The sequence below is a fragment of the Carassius auratus genome, chromosome 16, assembly GCF_003368295.1.
Source record: "Carassius auratus strain Wakin chromosome 16, ASM336829v1, whole genome shotgun sequence".
Taxonomy (NCBI): domain Eukaryota; kingdom Metazoa; phylum Chordata; class Actinopteri; order Cypriniformes; family Cyprinidae; genus Carassius; species Carassius auratus.
This window is the reverse complement of record NC_039258.1, coordinates 13,019,737-13,034,902: the sequence shown is the minus strand read 5'-3', so window position 1 is coordinate 13,034,902 and position 15,166 is coordinate 13,019,737. Positions and strand designations below refer to the sequence as shown.

The following is a 15,166-nucleotide window of genomic DNA, read 5'->3' as shown; positions in this document are numbered from 1 at the left end:
ATTTTTGTTTTAGTGTGGTTTTATATTTTTTATTGATTGATTGGTAATGTGTATTTTATCTGCAATTTATGTACCATAATGTAAACTAGAACCATTATCGTTCTGTCATCCAGCACTTTGGATGCAAACTTATTTTTGGTTGCAATGCAACAAAAGCAGAAGCATATTTTCTTCCGTATCCATCCAACTGAAACAAATTACAGGGAAGAAAAAAAATATTCAGTTCAGGGACTTATCTATCTACTTATGTATCTACTGGTTTTGATTGGATGGAGGCAGAACTGAATGCAAGATTGAGGAGTAATTGAGTAAATGATTAAGTCATTTTGATTGAAAATTAAGGTAAATAAAATAAAATGGTAAAACCTTATTTTAAGGTGTCCTTCATTACACGTTACATGTACTTACTAATATGCTAAAAATTATTTATGCATAATTACATGCAAGTAACCCTAAGCCAAACCCTAATTTTAACCCTAACCATATACTAAGTATATGTCGTTAATTAATGTTAGTCAGTACGGAAATGTGTAATTACTTTACACTTCTTGCTTACAAGTGGCTTAATTGGACTACAGAGGTTGTAAATTACATGAAATGTTAAATATCCTAAAACTAATCTAATTAGTAATTCACTTTATGTTTACATTTGCACTCTTGCAAATTATTCTACCTCAAACATTCAGGGAAAACGTCTATAAAATAAAGACTGAAGGAGTTGCTGGAAGCTAAGTGGTAATGACGTTGAAATCACATGACCGTGCCTACACTTAGCTTTTTTTCTTTTCACAATTATATCTAGGCTTCCAATTGAATAAAAGTTGGGTCACACTCTATTTTAAGGTCCAATCCTCACCATTCACAATAAACTCCTAATTTGCTCCATATTAATAGTTGTTAAGTTAAGGTATTGGGTATGGATGAAGAATATGGTCATACAGAATATGTGCTTTATAAGCACTTATAAACAGGCAATATGCTAATAATATGGTGTTATTCTGTGCAGCATGTCACTGTAACACTATTGCAGATCTGTGTGTAGCCTATGCTCTACATCTCTGTTTTCTCAGCCTATGCAGAGAGAGCTATAGAGGGGAATAGTGAGACGCCCGAGAGATGGTGAGAAATCGGCGTGAGAGAAGGGGGAATTTAATAAATTAGATCTAATATAGGCGCCGGGCTGGTCTCCTAGCAACCCAACAGAGCCCTGTCTGCCGAGGGCTGTGTGAAGACCTCCTCCGGCCGTTTGCTGAGACGACCCATAGAGCACTGCTTCTCCTCCCTCTCTGCTGCGCTCGCATAGCTCTAGTGCTGTATACCTCAAGACAGAAAACACACTCCCACAGATTAACCTCATATCTGTCTGTGACTCACAGGAGATTGTAATGAACTCGCAAGGTTGAGCAATTTGTGGTGTCTGTGCGTGGTGTAACACATCTCAGGTGCTCTTAAAAGTCAACTAAACAGCTCACCGCCTTGTGTAAATACCACACAGTCTGGGGCATGAATGATATGAAAATGCAATAAAACATGTACAAGACACGGTGTTTTGTCAATACAACAGAGTGGAACAATTAAACACTGGTGTATATACACTCACGCTGCTTAAAGGTGGAGTTCACTCAAAAATGTCATTTATTCAACCCCACGTCAGTACTCACCCGAATGACTTTTGTTCTTCTTTGCACACAAAACAATTTTTTACAATGACTTTCATTTTATAGACTTAAAAAATCTCTCTCAACTCATAACATTTAGTTTTTAGCTGTCAGTTATGTTGCATTTATACATAGAAATAAAAATAGGCACAATGGCATGGATGTTAATGTGAAATGAATGTGAAAAACATACCTTTAAAAGTATATTAAAATACAACACTTCTATAAAATGTAATCATATTACACAATATAACTGTTTTTACTGTATTTTGATCAATTAAATGTAGCCTTGGTGAGAGTAAGAGACCTTTCGAAAACAAATCTTACAGACCTGAAATATTGGAAAGGTCTATTTAATTAATCTAAACACAGATTAAAACCTAGAACTGCGAATGAGGCTTGTGAGCATCTCCTCTCTAAGAGTGAAAGTAAGAAACCTGAGCAAAAGTCTCCTTGTAATCTGATTGCTGTCTAGGAGAAACAAATCAGATTTTCTTTTCCTAAGGGAGTGGAGTGGGCTGTTTGGAAGTGCATAGTTGCTTCTGAAATCATGCACTCTCAGAGAAGGTACTATATTCAGCGAGGCTGACCATAAAGCAATCTTTCAAAGTAGGTATGTAGTAACAATATGAACATGCTACGGTCCACCATGTTGGCATTGTCACATGACCTATGATGTCAGTGTACAAATCCTTTTACACTGGTCTTGTAAGATCAATACTTTTACTTCACAAGGATGCATTAATTCAATCAAAATTGGCAAAAAATGGCTGTTTAAAATTCAGTTTTGCACTCACAGGAACATTTAAAGGGATAGTTCGCAAAAAAAAAAAAAATCTGTCATTAATTACTCACCCTCATGTCGTTCTAAACAAGTAACTCGTTCACCATGACGATACGTTGTTTTCATCAGATCAAAGTTAAAACTATGTAAACAGTGTGTCCGCGTGGTGGAACAGCATACCTTCTACTCTCTAAAATGGCACTATAGGGTCAAGCAGAGGAGATGAATTGTTGAATAAAGGTTTTTTTTGTTTTTGCACAAAAAAAGTATTCTCGTAGCTTTGTAAAATTACATTTGAACCACTGATGTCACATGGACTATTTTAACGATGTCTTTGCTACGTTTTTGAGCCTTGATCGTGTTAGGATGCTTGCTGTCTATGGGAGGCTCAGAGAGCTCCCGGAATTCATCAAAAAAAAAAAAAAAGAATTTGTATTCTGAAGATGAATGAAGGTCTTACAGGTAATTAATTACAGAATTTCATTTAAATTTATTTAACATTTTTATAATATCACTGTCTCTGCTGAATTTAAATGCAGTGTTGGTGAGCATAAACCAGCTTGCAATACATGTACTGAACTGTAGTCAATAAGATGAATAAAAGCAATCCGTATTTCTTTGTAAATATACCATGTTGCATTCTGTTAGGAACGCAGGTTACCGAGAACAACAATATCAGCAAATTTGTGTGATGCACTATTTGAAACTAGTACTTAGTACTTTCAGGGCTAAAATGTGCTTTTTAGTTTAATTCAGTAAAGTACTCTTGGTCATCCAGCATTACCACATGCACAGGAAGTGCAGTTATAAAGTGCTTCCTGTGGGTTGAACTGGGGGGTCATATTATTGATGTAGCGGATTTTATAATGGCTTTACATTGCCCTGGATGCTTAACTGCATTGACTCTGTAGTCAGTGTCAGTAAGTGTATGTGATTTAACTGCATGGAGTGCAAGTGTGTGTGAGTGTGAGTGTGTGTGTGTGTGTGTGTGTGTGTGTGTGTGTGTGTGTGTGTTGGTGGGGGTGGTGCAGGGCGGTAACATCCCTGCAGTGTTACATTGTGCCCTCTTGTGGATATGAACAGACATTATGTACAGACCATTCGATGCTAAGAACATTTTGTATCATTTCTTAGTTTTTGAGAAACATTTCTGCAAATGGGGAATGTTACAAATATGTTGGGATATTTAAACATTTAACCATGAGTAAGGTAAAAAAAAAAAAAGAAGAAAAAAAAAAAAGGTATTTAATGTACAATATAAATCATGAAAGCGTTTTCTACCTGCTGTCTCATAATGGTCTCCAGACAACCATCTGGCCACAAAGAGTCATATGACCAGTGTGTTTGATACGGCCCTTAGGACAGGAGGCAGCTGTATTCAAGAGACTCATAAAAGAAGTTTATTATTATTAAAATTAACAATAGACGTCGGAGTTGGCACATGAAAAATAGACTGGACAAAACTGGAAAAATATAAATCTGAACAAAATGTTATTTACAAAATCTTTATGGCACCGGTGATTTAATTGTAAAAATATATTGACATTAAAATCACTGTTCCTTACAAAAAAATGCCCATTTATTACTGAATGCTTTTACAGAATATTGACTTGTCCTAAAGCCTTCAATTTCATTGCATTTATTTTGCCTGAATACTTAACAGACTGTGACCTGGGGCTCAGTCTCTCTACATATAATTTGTGAAAACTGTAACACCAGCCTGCAGGGCAAGATGGATTTTAAATGCCAAATTTGATAAATGTTTTGGAAACTGAGGCCCTTAAAAAAGATGTTGTGGGAATCCGTTGAATGAAAATGTTCAGGCTTTACATTAAGTGAACGGCATGGCCAGAGAACACATGTGCTTTCTGTTCATGCCTGTCTCCCTTCTAATCCCATTTGATAGTTTCATGAGGTAGAAAACAAACCAAAATGCTTTAAAAGCTCTAAAACACAATCATTGGTGTCTATATTCATAAAACTCTCATGATAGTTTAGAAACACAAAAGATGAAAAAGTATATCAAAATACTAATAATGAAAACAATTAACAAGGGATTTTTTAAATGCCTAACAGCTCCGATTTGGAGACTTTTGTCTGTGGATTATATTAAGCTAAAAACCTTAGTATATAAACTTTAATAATATATTTTATAATAATCCATAATTATTATATCAAAATCAAAGATAATTTTTTTTTTATATAAACATTTGAATTTTTTCATATCAGTATATCATCATAACTACGTGACATGCAAACTTACTGTTTGGCACAAAAATGCTTACAAGAATCAGTAGTGGTGCAAAACAAACGTGGTTTTCAAACCAAGCGGCTTTCAAACTCTCAGGTTCAAAATTAGGATGCCACACAGATAATCTGCTGCTCACAAGCTGATGTGGAGATACAGTTCTGCAGAAAGCCATGTGTGAAGAGTTTCTGACAGCATGTACCTTCATCAGCACTCTTCAGCTTATTGTTTCACAGACATGAAGTATCTTTTGGTTGAAATCCTCTGGCTGGTCAGCATACACATAGTGCCCTGCGCCTCGTATGGCCTAAAACCAATGCATGTCAATAAGAAGTTTAATATTAGTACTATACATACAGTAGGCACAGCCTAAGAATACCAAGAAAACAACACAATATGTATCAGAAGAGGAATAATAAACTGTAGGTGTTTCTTTTGATCCACTGCCACAGACTGTGATGTAAAACATTGCAATTTGTTAACCTGGCTCTTCTTTCCCAATAACTTGAAGATTACTCAATGTCATTGCAGAACTGGACTAATTAGCTCCGTTATTGTGGTGAGAGGAGCCAGTCTGGAACACGGGCGCTTTCATTGTACAAAGACCTTTGTTTTTTGACTGCCAATTCAAACAATTACAAATTGTACTTGTACAAGACTGCCTGCTCTCAACATTGTAATCTATTAGAAGATTTGCAAATTAAACTCCAACTTAGATTAAGAAGTAACTTGTGAAAGTTATTTCATCCAGTCAAAGCTCCCAATGTCAGTGAAATCCCATAATCATGTAAAGTCACGTTGACTTTGAAAAAATGACCCCATTTGCATGAGTGTTGCTCGTACACCAGTGGGTCTCAAAACAGACTCAAAAATAGTATTTTACCTGCTCTAACCATCAATAATAGCCTCTTTGAAAATGAAAAGGGATCTTGATAAAAAATAAATTCCAGCCCACTCATTTTGAACAGAATGATCATTCAGAAGCATATGCAGAGTTGTAGGTGCTACACAAAGCCAGGAGCAGCACTGTCTGGCTTTTTCCTTATAACCTTATAAGGCCTTTCGCACTGCAAGAACCTATTCATAGTACCAGAACTAATTGTGGAACTACACACTTTTGGGCATTTTCGTACCGCAGGAACTAGGTGCGATTTAAGTAATGGACTGCCTTTTCGAGAACCAAATTAGCTCCTACTCTGGAGCAAGGTCTTACCAGCACAACTGGTACGACCCGTGACGTAAGTAGACACTGATTGGCCAGATGCGTTCGAAAACGCCCTCACTCGCCATGATCTAAAACGCTGTGTAACATACTGTAAACATTGTGTCAACTTATTTCGCAAGTATGATGAACAGCGATAAATATTCGGACACTGAAGTGCAGGCACTTGTAGCAAATGTAGCACTGCCAGATGTTGTTGGAGATTCTTAATCCTCCTTTGCGTTCTTTAAATAGCTTTACGTATACGTCGACATTCCATGTCCATTATTGTGAAACCTGCGAGACACAACAAAAACACAGCTCTGTTCACAGGGTCCTCCATCCTCCTGTTGTCAACGTTGTTCTTCTTTGTTAACACTGATGAACATCGCTGTCGCTGCCGGATTACATCACGTCCTAGTACACACTATTGGTGCGAATGCAACCCTTTAAATGGTACCGAGAAATAGTTTGTGCAAAATCGTCCCAGTACTTTAGTACTGTACATTTAGTTCTGGAACTAAAGCGGTGCGAAAGGCCCTATTGTGACTAGGTGTGCCAAGCACATAGTTTAAAGCAATGCAGAAGTCTCTATGAGTGAGAGTGTGTGTTGAGCAGTGAATGGAGAACTCACAATGATCTCTACATGGGAGTTTGGCCTCATTTCTTTGATTGAATTGCCGGAGTGGCCATCTATGCTGGAGCGTGAGCCATAGATCACTGTAATAGGGATGTCGCTGTGAATCAGGCCAATTCTCTGCAGCATGGGCCTCTTTGCCCAGCCATACGGAATGGTCATGTTTTTAAAGGCTGTTTCACCGCTAAAAAATTTGAATCATAACACAGAAAGAACCATTAAGGGCATTTCAACATTCACACACATATACTGTATAAGGCCATTCACAACAAAAGCATAATGGAGATAGATAGATAGATAGATAGATAGATAGATAGATAGATAGATAGATAGATAGATAGATAGATAGATAGATAGATAGATAGATAGATAGATAGATAGATAGATAGATAGATAGATAGATAGATAGATAGATAGATAGATAGATAGATAGATAGATAGATACCTTGGAATTTGGACATTAAGATGGTAAATATATTCTGTCACTCTGTTATCCGTAAATACAGCTGCAAATTTCTTTTTGAAGTCTGGTCTCAGAGTCTGCACAAGAGTAGGGCCTAGAGAACAATGTGAACACACATCTGTAAAAACTAAAAATTGAAAATCCACCTGAAATCGATCTATCCAAAAATGATGGATAACCCATAAAATTTTCATCTTATCATCAATTCTTCCCTTCATGTGTCGCATGTTCCTATAGTCAGTGACTAATGTCCAGCTCCATTCAGAATCCTACAGAACTCATCAGAAAGCTCTGCAGATTTCCAAGGAACTGGACGTCCATCACTCACAAACTTCTAGGCACACACTACTCAAAATATTGAGGTGGAAAATGGAGGAACAATTTGCTGTTAATAGATTTTCCAATTATTCATTTTATGTCTCTAGAATGTGTGTTTTCTGTTTGTAATTTTGGTGCAATTACTGCCAATCCAACCAATATCAATTATTTTACATTCTCAGCATCTAGAGTACACAGAAAAATAATATTATTCATTTCTTACTTATTTTTTCTCTCTAAAAGGTTGATAAGAGAGTCTATTTTAAACAGTTAAAAATAAAAAAATAAATCTGCAGTTAAGTCTTCCTCCTTTTATTATAAAGAAAAAAACATTCAGCCACTACACGTGACTATTGGTTTTTTTGTTAATCATTCTGGCTAATTTGATTATTGGTAGCTTTCAATTGCTAATAATAGCATCGTTATCATAGATCTGTTTAACATTTTCAACTACTGTATGTTAACAGAACTATGCAGATTTACCTAAAAAAATTTATTCTGTCGGGGCTTGCTCGAGTCAGGGGATTTCTGGCTATGAGGTTACGCTACTCCTAAAATACTGGGGACTTTCTGTGTGGGGATATTATATTTAACCCTTGTGCGGCCCTCATTTGGGAGTCACACTCAGGGTCTTCACGGTCATAAGTGACCGGACACCTAAAATGTAACTTTTTTGCCCCCCAGTAAAATCAGTGGAATATATTTTTATTCAATAATATTTTTTCTTTTTTCTTTTGTATTTTGAGAAAATTTTAAGGTATTAATTCATATTTATGCAATAATTATGAACAATTTTTCTCATAGAAAATAGTACATAATTTTTTTTTCTAATTTTTCTAAATTATTTTCGAATTAATGTTGTATTTCAGATTAAACCAGAGACTAGGCCTTTCAAATAAATTTTTTTTGAAGATTTTTTAGCGCCACCTGGTCAGAGCAAAGAAAGAAAAACATGTAAGTGCATGGTGCAACCACTTATTACCAGTATAGGAATCTATAGAGAGGCTTGTGAATTCCCTTATTGTTTTTAGACATAATTGCTTACTCATATTAAGTAGTGGACTTGAATATATATTAATACATTCTAAAGAGTACTTTTTGTATATTTTTTTATATTTCTTCTGTTATAAATAATGATTTCATGCATTATTTGCATTAAAGTTTTTGCATTATGATTGCAATCAAACCTGAACATATTGTTCAGTGGCACAGAGCTCCTGCAAAAAAATAAAAAATAAGAATCCTCAGAATGGTGCAAAGGACCAAGTCTGAGTTTCTAAGTGCACTGACAAACCCAAGAGGCAGTGCTTGCTTCTCATCGCTGTTTTACAGACAGCAGGTCATAGGTGTGTGCGTGTGTGCGCGCGCGTGTGTGTGTGTATGTGATTATTTAGAGTGTCATACCTTCACTGCTGTTAGATTTTCTCTGCATTATGACTGAATTATTGAATGGATTTCACATTCTCAAAACTTTGCTCTGTGTTACAGACACAGTAGTTCATAGGTGTCTATGTGTAAGTATGTGTGTGTGTGTGTGTGTGTGTGTTTGTGTGTGTGTGTGTGCATCTGTGTGTGATTGGATGTGTCAATATCACACTCTTGATGTTTTATAGTGTTATCCCTTCACTGCTGTGCACTTTTTTCAGTTTTGTGATCGATTTGTAGATTGTGTACACAAATATTCTCTGAATTGTTGTATTTTTGTCTATTTCCCATTCATTTCCTATGGACGGTCATTTTTGACCGAAGACCATGAGTGTTACTATTTTTTTTACGCCCACTTAGACTGTTCGAATCATGCCCTCAATTTTTTTGTGTGTTCACACCCCAAATGCCATGAAGGTCACCGCATTTCATATCATTCCGATGAAGCTGTGATTTTTAACATTTCAAAACGTAAAATATTCCGGTCAGAAATGACCGAAGACCGCACAAGGGTAAAGGGTTAGTTTACCCGAGAATGAAAATACCTCCATCTCAGTGTTTCCCACAGCCTTACACTCTATTTGTGGCAGCACTCCCTAACCCTCATATATATATATATATATATATATATATATATATATATATATATATATATATATATATATATATATATATATATATATATACACATATATGCAAAATCATTTTCTGCCAGCAGGAGGCGCTTTAAGAGCAGGAGAGATAGAAGTTTCTCCGGTAATGACTGTAAAGCAGAGCTGAGCTCACAAACACTGCCTTATCAAGCATTACATGCTAAATGAAATGAAAATTAAATCGAAAATGTTCTAAATACAGTCACAGTTTGAAATACAGTGATATAAAAACACCTGCACCGGTTTTTGATTCTGAAACGTGCAGTGCTCATGTTTATTCAATGAAGTCAAAGCCTTTTGGAAAATCTATTTGTGGCGGTCAGTTTTGATATTGTGGCAGTAATAAAAACAGTTTTTCTCACTTCTGCTGACTGTTGGGAACTGGAAAACATGCAAGTGGATGTTGTAGTTTGTCAGTGCTGTGTGGTTAGTGACGAGAACGGAGAGAAAACAAAACAAAACGCTGTTCACAAATAAGAAACACAAAATTTCGAAATAAGCCAAGATGAGACTGGTTTTCCTTTGTTAAAGTAAGAAAACTTTGTTTCCTTTGCTTCTACATTTCCCAGAGGTGCGCGCGTAACGCATATGTCTTCCATCTTCCACTCGCACGTCTTCCGGTTCCCAGCAGTAGGACTGTGTGATATGGACAAAAAAAAAATTATAATAAAAAAAATCTAATAAAACCCCTGTTCAGGGATTGTTTTTTTTTTTTTTGGCATGCATACATACAGTTGGCATCTAGTCATAGTTGGGGGCATGGCAAGGGTGGAGTCGGCGTGGGGGAAAACGCGGCGAACATCGTATGTATTTGAATGACAAAAACGCTGTTTCTCAGAGACCCGTAGAACAACTGTAGTCTCTTTTAACTTTAATATTCATAAACACTAGTCCATATTGATATTTGATTCATTGTACAGCCCTACTGTAGATGTATTAGCCCCACGGGCTAAATTCACATCTCGTGACGGGGCGTTCCCGGGGCGTTCCCAGACCAACCGTCTGTATGTATTGGTCATAGAGCTCACTGTAGTGGTGCCTCAGGTGTTATATGTTTTGCCCAATATATTTATTGCCCAAGGTTCACACGTGCTCCGTCTGCAGTGTGTATACAGTAAGTTGTGTACGCGGTTCAGAAGCAGCAATGAGAGCGCATTATTGTAACGCGAAAGCACATAAAAATAATGCACGCAAAACTATCCACTCGCACGCAGATTTCCTTTGCTTTGTTAACAAAACCAGATGCGCGTGCTCAGATCATAGACTGTATAAGGCTCAGATACACGCTGCCTTACAACGTGTCTCCTCTCGCTCAACCGGAGTCCTGTGAACTCACAACTCTCTCTGTGCCCATTCGCAAGATATTAAATCTTTTCACACCTTTGTATTTATAAACTTTTCTGTTCTCATCTTTTTACCGCGTGCAGTGTGAACATTCTGATCCGTTAACATGGGCTCGAAAAAAAAAGGCTACGCATCACAGACAGTGTGTGAACCTGGAGTTATGCATATGCCCAGTCTGCTTTGTTCTCGCGCTCCACTTAGGTACGCTGCATTCTGATTGGTTTAGATAACATAATACGGGAGGTCGGGGCTGCATAAAATTGTGCTATAAAGCGATTTAGAAATCGCGCACACTCAAATCGCGATTTTATTTCGATTTCGATTAATCGCACAGCCCTACCCAACAGTCAGCAGAAGTGAGAATAAAAGTGTTTATTACGTGTGAAATATGGATATTTATCTGACAAATACACATGTATTTGCTAAAGGGGGCCTTTATTCACTCTCTAGAGCAGTGTGAGGGACGTTTTATTAAAGATGCGTGCACTTTATTTCACGTCTACTGAACAGTTGACAACAAACACTCGCTTACCCCCATTGAAAAGCTTGGAAGAGCAAGGACAATTTGTCCTTGCAAAACAATTTTACAGCAGCATTTACAAAGAAGGCAATGCGATTAAAGTATGAGATATGAGACAGGCATGAGGTATGATAAGTGACATTCTCCAATTACTGATGGAATAATTTCAGTGAAATTACAAGCACAACATCTTGACTAAATCTGTCCCTGGGTTTCATTAATGGCAGTCTTTATCAAATGGTGTTCCACATCATTTAAGATTTACAAGCACAACTTGAGCCTCAAGCTATCATTTCTCTTTATCTCATTATTACATTTGATTTGCACTCTCAGATTAGAGTAAATTTTACCTAAAGGTCCAGCCAATCTGAGACCAGCGAGAGGGTTGAATGGGCTAAGCATTGCCCCTATAGCTTTGATCCACACAGGAATGGGTCTATCTTGGTCTCCTGGGTCAGGACGCTCTGGAAAACCCCACGGTTCAACCAGAAGCAGGTGCTTTACTCTGGACAGTGCGTAAAAAGAATGACATGCTGTAATAAGTCAGTGGCATATTTTAATTAGATCACAACCACATTAAGATTATTATTTTTTTTTTATTCTCAACTTCCTGCAAATCTTTTTTTTTTTGTTTTTTTGGTAGTAATCAGCACACTTGTATTTAATATAAAAATAAAATATCTTAGTGAGTAAATATTTGCTCAAACTTAAAGCAATTCTCTGTTGTGACTGTGTTGAAGTTCTTTAAGTTACCATTGCATGAAAACAAGGCATAAAATTCCGTTCTAATGTTCTAAGCTCTGCCGGAACCATTATTATAGTGTTTACGATTATGATGCATGAAATGATGCAACAAACTTTCATCATTTGATATAACATTTGAAACTTTTAGTAAATTAATAAAGTAAATTTTTTTTATATTTAAGTTAGATCATGATAAGAATACTTCACTGCCGCCGAGCTCTTTTTTTTCTCTTTAGTTACAAACCTGGTTGGGTATGCGATAGCGTACGATGCAGCCAGATATCCTCCTAGGTTATGGCCCAACATAATCATACTTTCCAGGCCCAGCTTCTCCCTCCACTGTTCGATGGACTCCACAAACTGGAGCTCAGCCTCCCGTGCTTCCGTGTTAAAGTGAGGTCTGGAGCTCTGTCCAAACCCCAGCAGGTCGAAGGCATAAACAGGCCTCTGCTGTGAGAGAGAGTCCAGATTCAGCGCCCAGAGTCCCACACCGCCCCCAAATCCATGCAGCAGCACTAGAGGGGTCTTATTTTCCATTGGCCCCTTAAATACCAATGTCCACAGTGAGTTTTTGTCAGATATGTGGACAAACTGCCTGCAGAACTTGCTTGTGATGTCTGATAAGAATAAAAGGAAAAGAGAGGGAATCAGTAAGTATAGATCATCATCAGTTATGTGGATAATATAACTTTAGAGACAATTTGCTGTTTCTATTAACAATTACAATTTTGAAAGTTTAGATTTTGAAAAGCTAGCCTGATTTTATCCACCTTTTTCCTGTGTTTTAAGTTATGGGAGGAACTTCTGTTTTGGGGAATTTCCACTCAGAAAGATAAGATTAAGATTTTCCTATTTCCTTATCCATAATTGTGACTGAATGGGCTGTGTACATTTTTCAGAAAAATTTCAGAAGTTTGGAAAATAACATTATGTTTGGAATATTAATGTTACGTGATATAACAACAATATCTATAGAAAAGCTGTTTTCAGCTTGTTGCATTATTTTCCTCCTGATTATTTTCATGTTTCCTTTGTATTCCCCTGTAAGTAAACGAAAAAAGACAACATATACTGTACATTTGTGATCTGCTCTTCCGATTTAATTCACAATATAAACCATGAATAATTCCCTGAAATCTTTCATATTTCTCCCCAAATTCTCACGTCTCTTTCCAGGTTTGTTTTGACACAGATGCTGGAAAATGTAATTGTTACAAAATATAGACATAAATTACAATAATGATATTATATATCACGTTCGTCATATTGCTGTGGATAGAAGGAGGATCACTAGGAGTTATTAGTGGTATGTTGAAAGTCATTTGTCAGTGCTTTTACACTATTAAATTTGCTTTTAATGACTGATGGTTAAAGGATAAGTAAAATAATGTCACCTCATTGTAACCGGTTTTTGAAAATTCTTATTATTACATTTATAGAGTGAACTTAAGGGGTCATGGGGTGTAGGACAAAGATGGATAAATTCATACAAACAAAGGACACAGTGGCAGTTACTCACACTGCAGCATCTTCTCTTCTGCCTCCTTCAGTTGGCTCTGGGATGTTGGGCACCAGGAGGGCAGCCAGCCAGTGATCCACCATGAACTACAATACAATGAAATGTGAGCCTCTTTGTCTTATTGAGTAAGGGATAGAATGCGGCTGTATGTCCCAAAAATAAAGAGAAACTAAACCAAAACAGTACTTTCTTAAACAACTGTTGCTATGCACTGTTAAACTGCCCTAAAGCATGATGTCATCATGAGCTATGACTGATTAATGAGTAATGACAAATCGATGATATGGATCTGTCACTGAATCCTTTAAAAAATTTTTTGCAGATTTTAATAGTTAAATGCTATCAAGTTTATTTTGAGCTAAGAGACTTCATTAATAACCTTGAATAAAATGTTGAGTTAAAAAAAAAAAAAAAAAAAAAAAAAAAAAAAAAAGTTTTTAAGCACCTTTTCAATAAAAACTCAGCAGAAAAAAGACACACTCTCACAAAACAAACAGTGCCACCAAAAACACTATTAGGCCATTCGAGTTTCCTCAGAGAAATAGGCAGCCTACTTATAGCACATTATTCGTTTTCTATAATTGGAAGGGAATAGATTTGTTTAGATTTGATTTAGAATATTGGTTCACATTACGTAGTCCTATATGTTGTTTATTAGGATTGCATCGTTGTTTTGTATTAACATGAACACTGTAAAGCGACCAAAACATGCTGCTGGTACTGTAAATGGTAATGGCATTTAGTAGTTAGTTTATGAATTACATTTGGACACATTTTACCTCAATGTCTTGTCCAAGAAACAGAAAACATTGTAGAAGAAACTACGAATACCAAGTAACATCAGTACACGCTGTGCCAGTCTAAAGCAAGAGAATGTAAAAGAGCTGTCAATCAAAGACACAACAATTACATTACAATGAATACGAATACAGGCAATTAATCATTTAGATAGATATTAATTAAAGTGATTATTTATTAAAAAAATTAAGACAGTCGATTGTAACAATATTGACAATTTATAGAAGTAACACAGACCAGAACACATTAACAACAAACAACCTAATATTAGGTTTTATTGATCAACACTGTGGGTACTCTAAAAGGTTAGTTCACTTACAAGATGCAAACTGAAACGAATACAACTGACTTAAACAACAACATTAACAACGCAAATATAAAGTATTTCACACCATTTTCATTTGAAGGGTTTTGTAATTAAATATGTGTTTAGAGGGTCACACTTACCCAGTGTCCGCTAACACTGTCTCCTCAGCCATGTTTTCAGTACTGTTTGTTGTTCAACTTCAATGTCCGACTCGTGTGCGTTGTTCTAATGAGTCGAATCTTTTGAGTGAATCAGTCGAACAGTTCAATTAGCAGCAGTTAGCAGTTCAATGTCTATTGTAAATATGTAAACGGTTTAAACATAAACTAAACTAACCTAAATACATGCTAAACATAGTGGTTATGTATTGCGAATTCCGACCAATATAATAAGCCACTGAGTCGGTTGGCTGACAAATCCATACTGACTCGCGATTTATATGAATCAATTCAGACTGGTTCATTGCAAAGAACCGGTTCAAAAGTTTGATTCACTCACGAATCGGACAGCGCTAGAGTTGATCACGTGACAAAGCGTCAACACCAGT

At 36.4% G+C, this 15,166-nt stretch overlaps 1 protein-coding gene across 3 annotated transcripts; it reads right to left on the bottom strand.

Moving 5' to 3' along the window:
• Positions 1-3,819: 3,819 nt before the first annotated feature.
• Positions 3,820-14,830, bottom strand: abhd5a (abhydrolase domain containing 5, lysophosphatidic acid acyltransferase a). 3 transcript variants are annotated; one of them, XM_026284158.1, is made up of 8 exons: positions 14,760-14,830; positions 14,294-14,374; positions 13,515-13,600; positions 12,240-12,612; positions 11,602-11,756; positions 6,974-7,085; positions 6,526-6,712; positions 3,820-4,997 (listed from the first exon to the last, which is right to left on the bottom strand). In XM_026284158.1, the coding sequence occupies exons 1-8, from the start codon at positions 14,789-14,791 to the stop codon at positions 4,908-4,910; spliced, it is 1,116 nt and encodes a 371-aa protein (XP_026139943.1). In that variant the 5' UTR covers positions 14,792-14,830; the 3' UTR covers positions 3,820-4,907. The 3 variants fall into 3 exon arrangements, with proteins under 3 accessions (XP_026139943.1, XP_026139942.1, XP_026139944.1); XM_026284157.1 differs by having other exon boundaries at positions 14,294-14,398; positions 14,760-14,828; XM_026284159.1 differs by lacking the exon at positions 14,294-14,374 and having other exon boundaries at positions 14,760-14,823.
• Between the last annotated feature and the right edge of the window lie 336 nt (positions 14,831-15,166).

Bases quoted from the DNA above. Each gene is read 5' to 3' on its own strand.
- abhd5a (XM_026284157.1), bottom strand. From the start codon at position 14,791: ATGGCTGAGGAGACAGTGTTAGCGGACACTGG. The intron at 7,086-11,601 runs GTAAAATTTACT...ATTGTTCTCTAG, and splicing joins CAGATTGGCTGGACCTTTAG to GCCCTACTCTTGTGCAGACT. The intron at 4,998-6,525 runs GTGAGTTCTCCA...CATTGGTTTTAG, and splicing joins ACTCCCATGTAGAGATCATT to GCCATACGAGGCGCAGGGCA.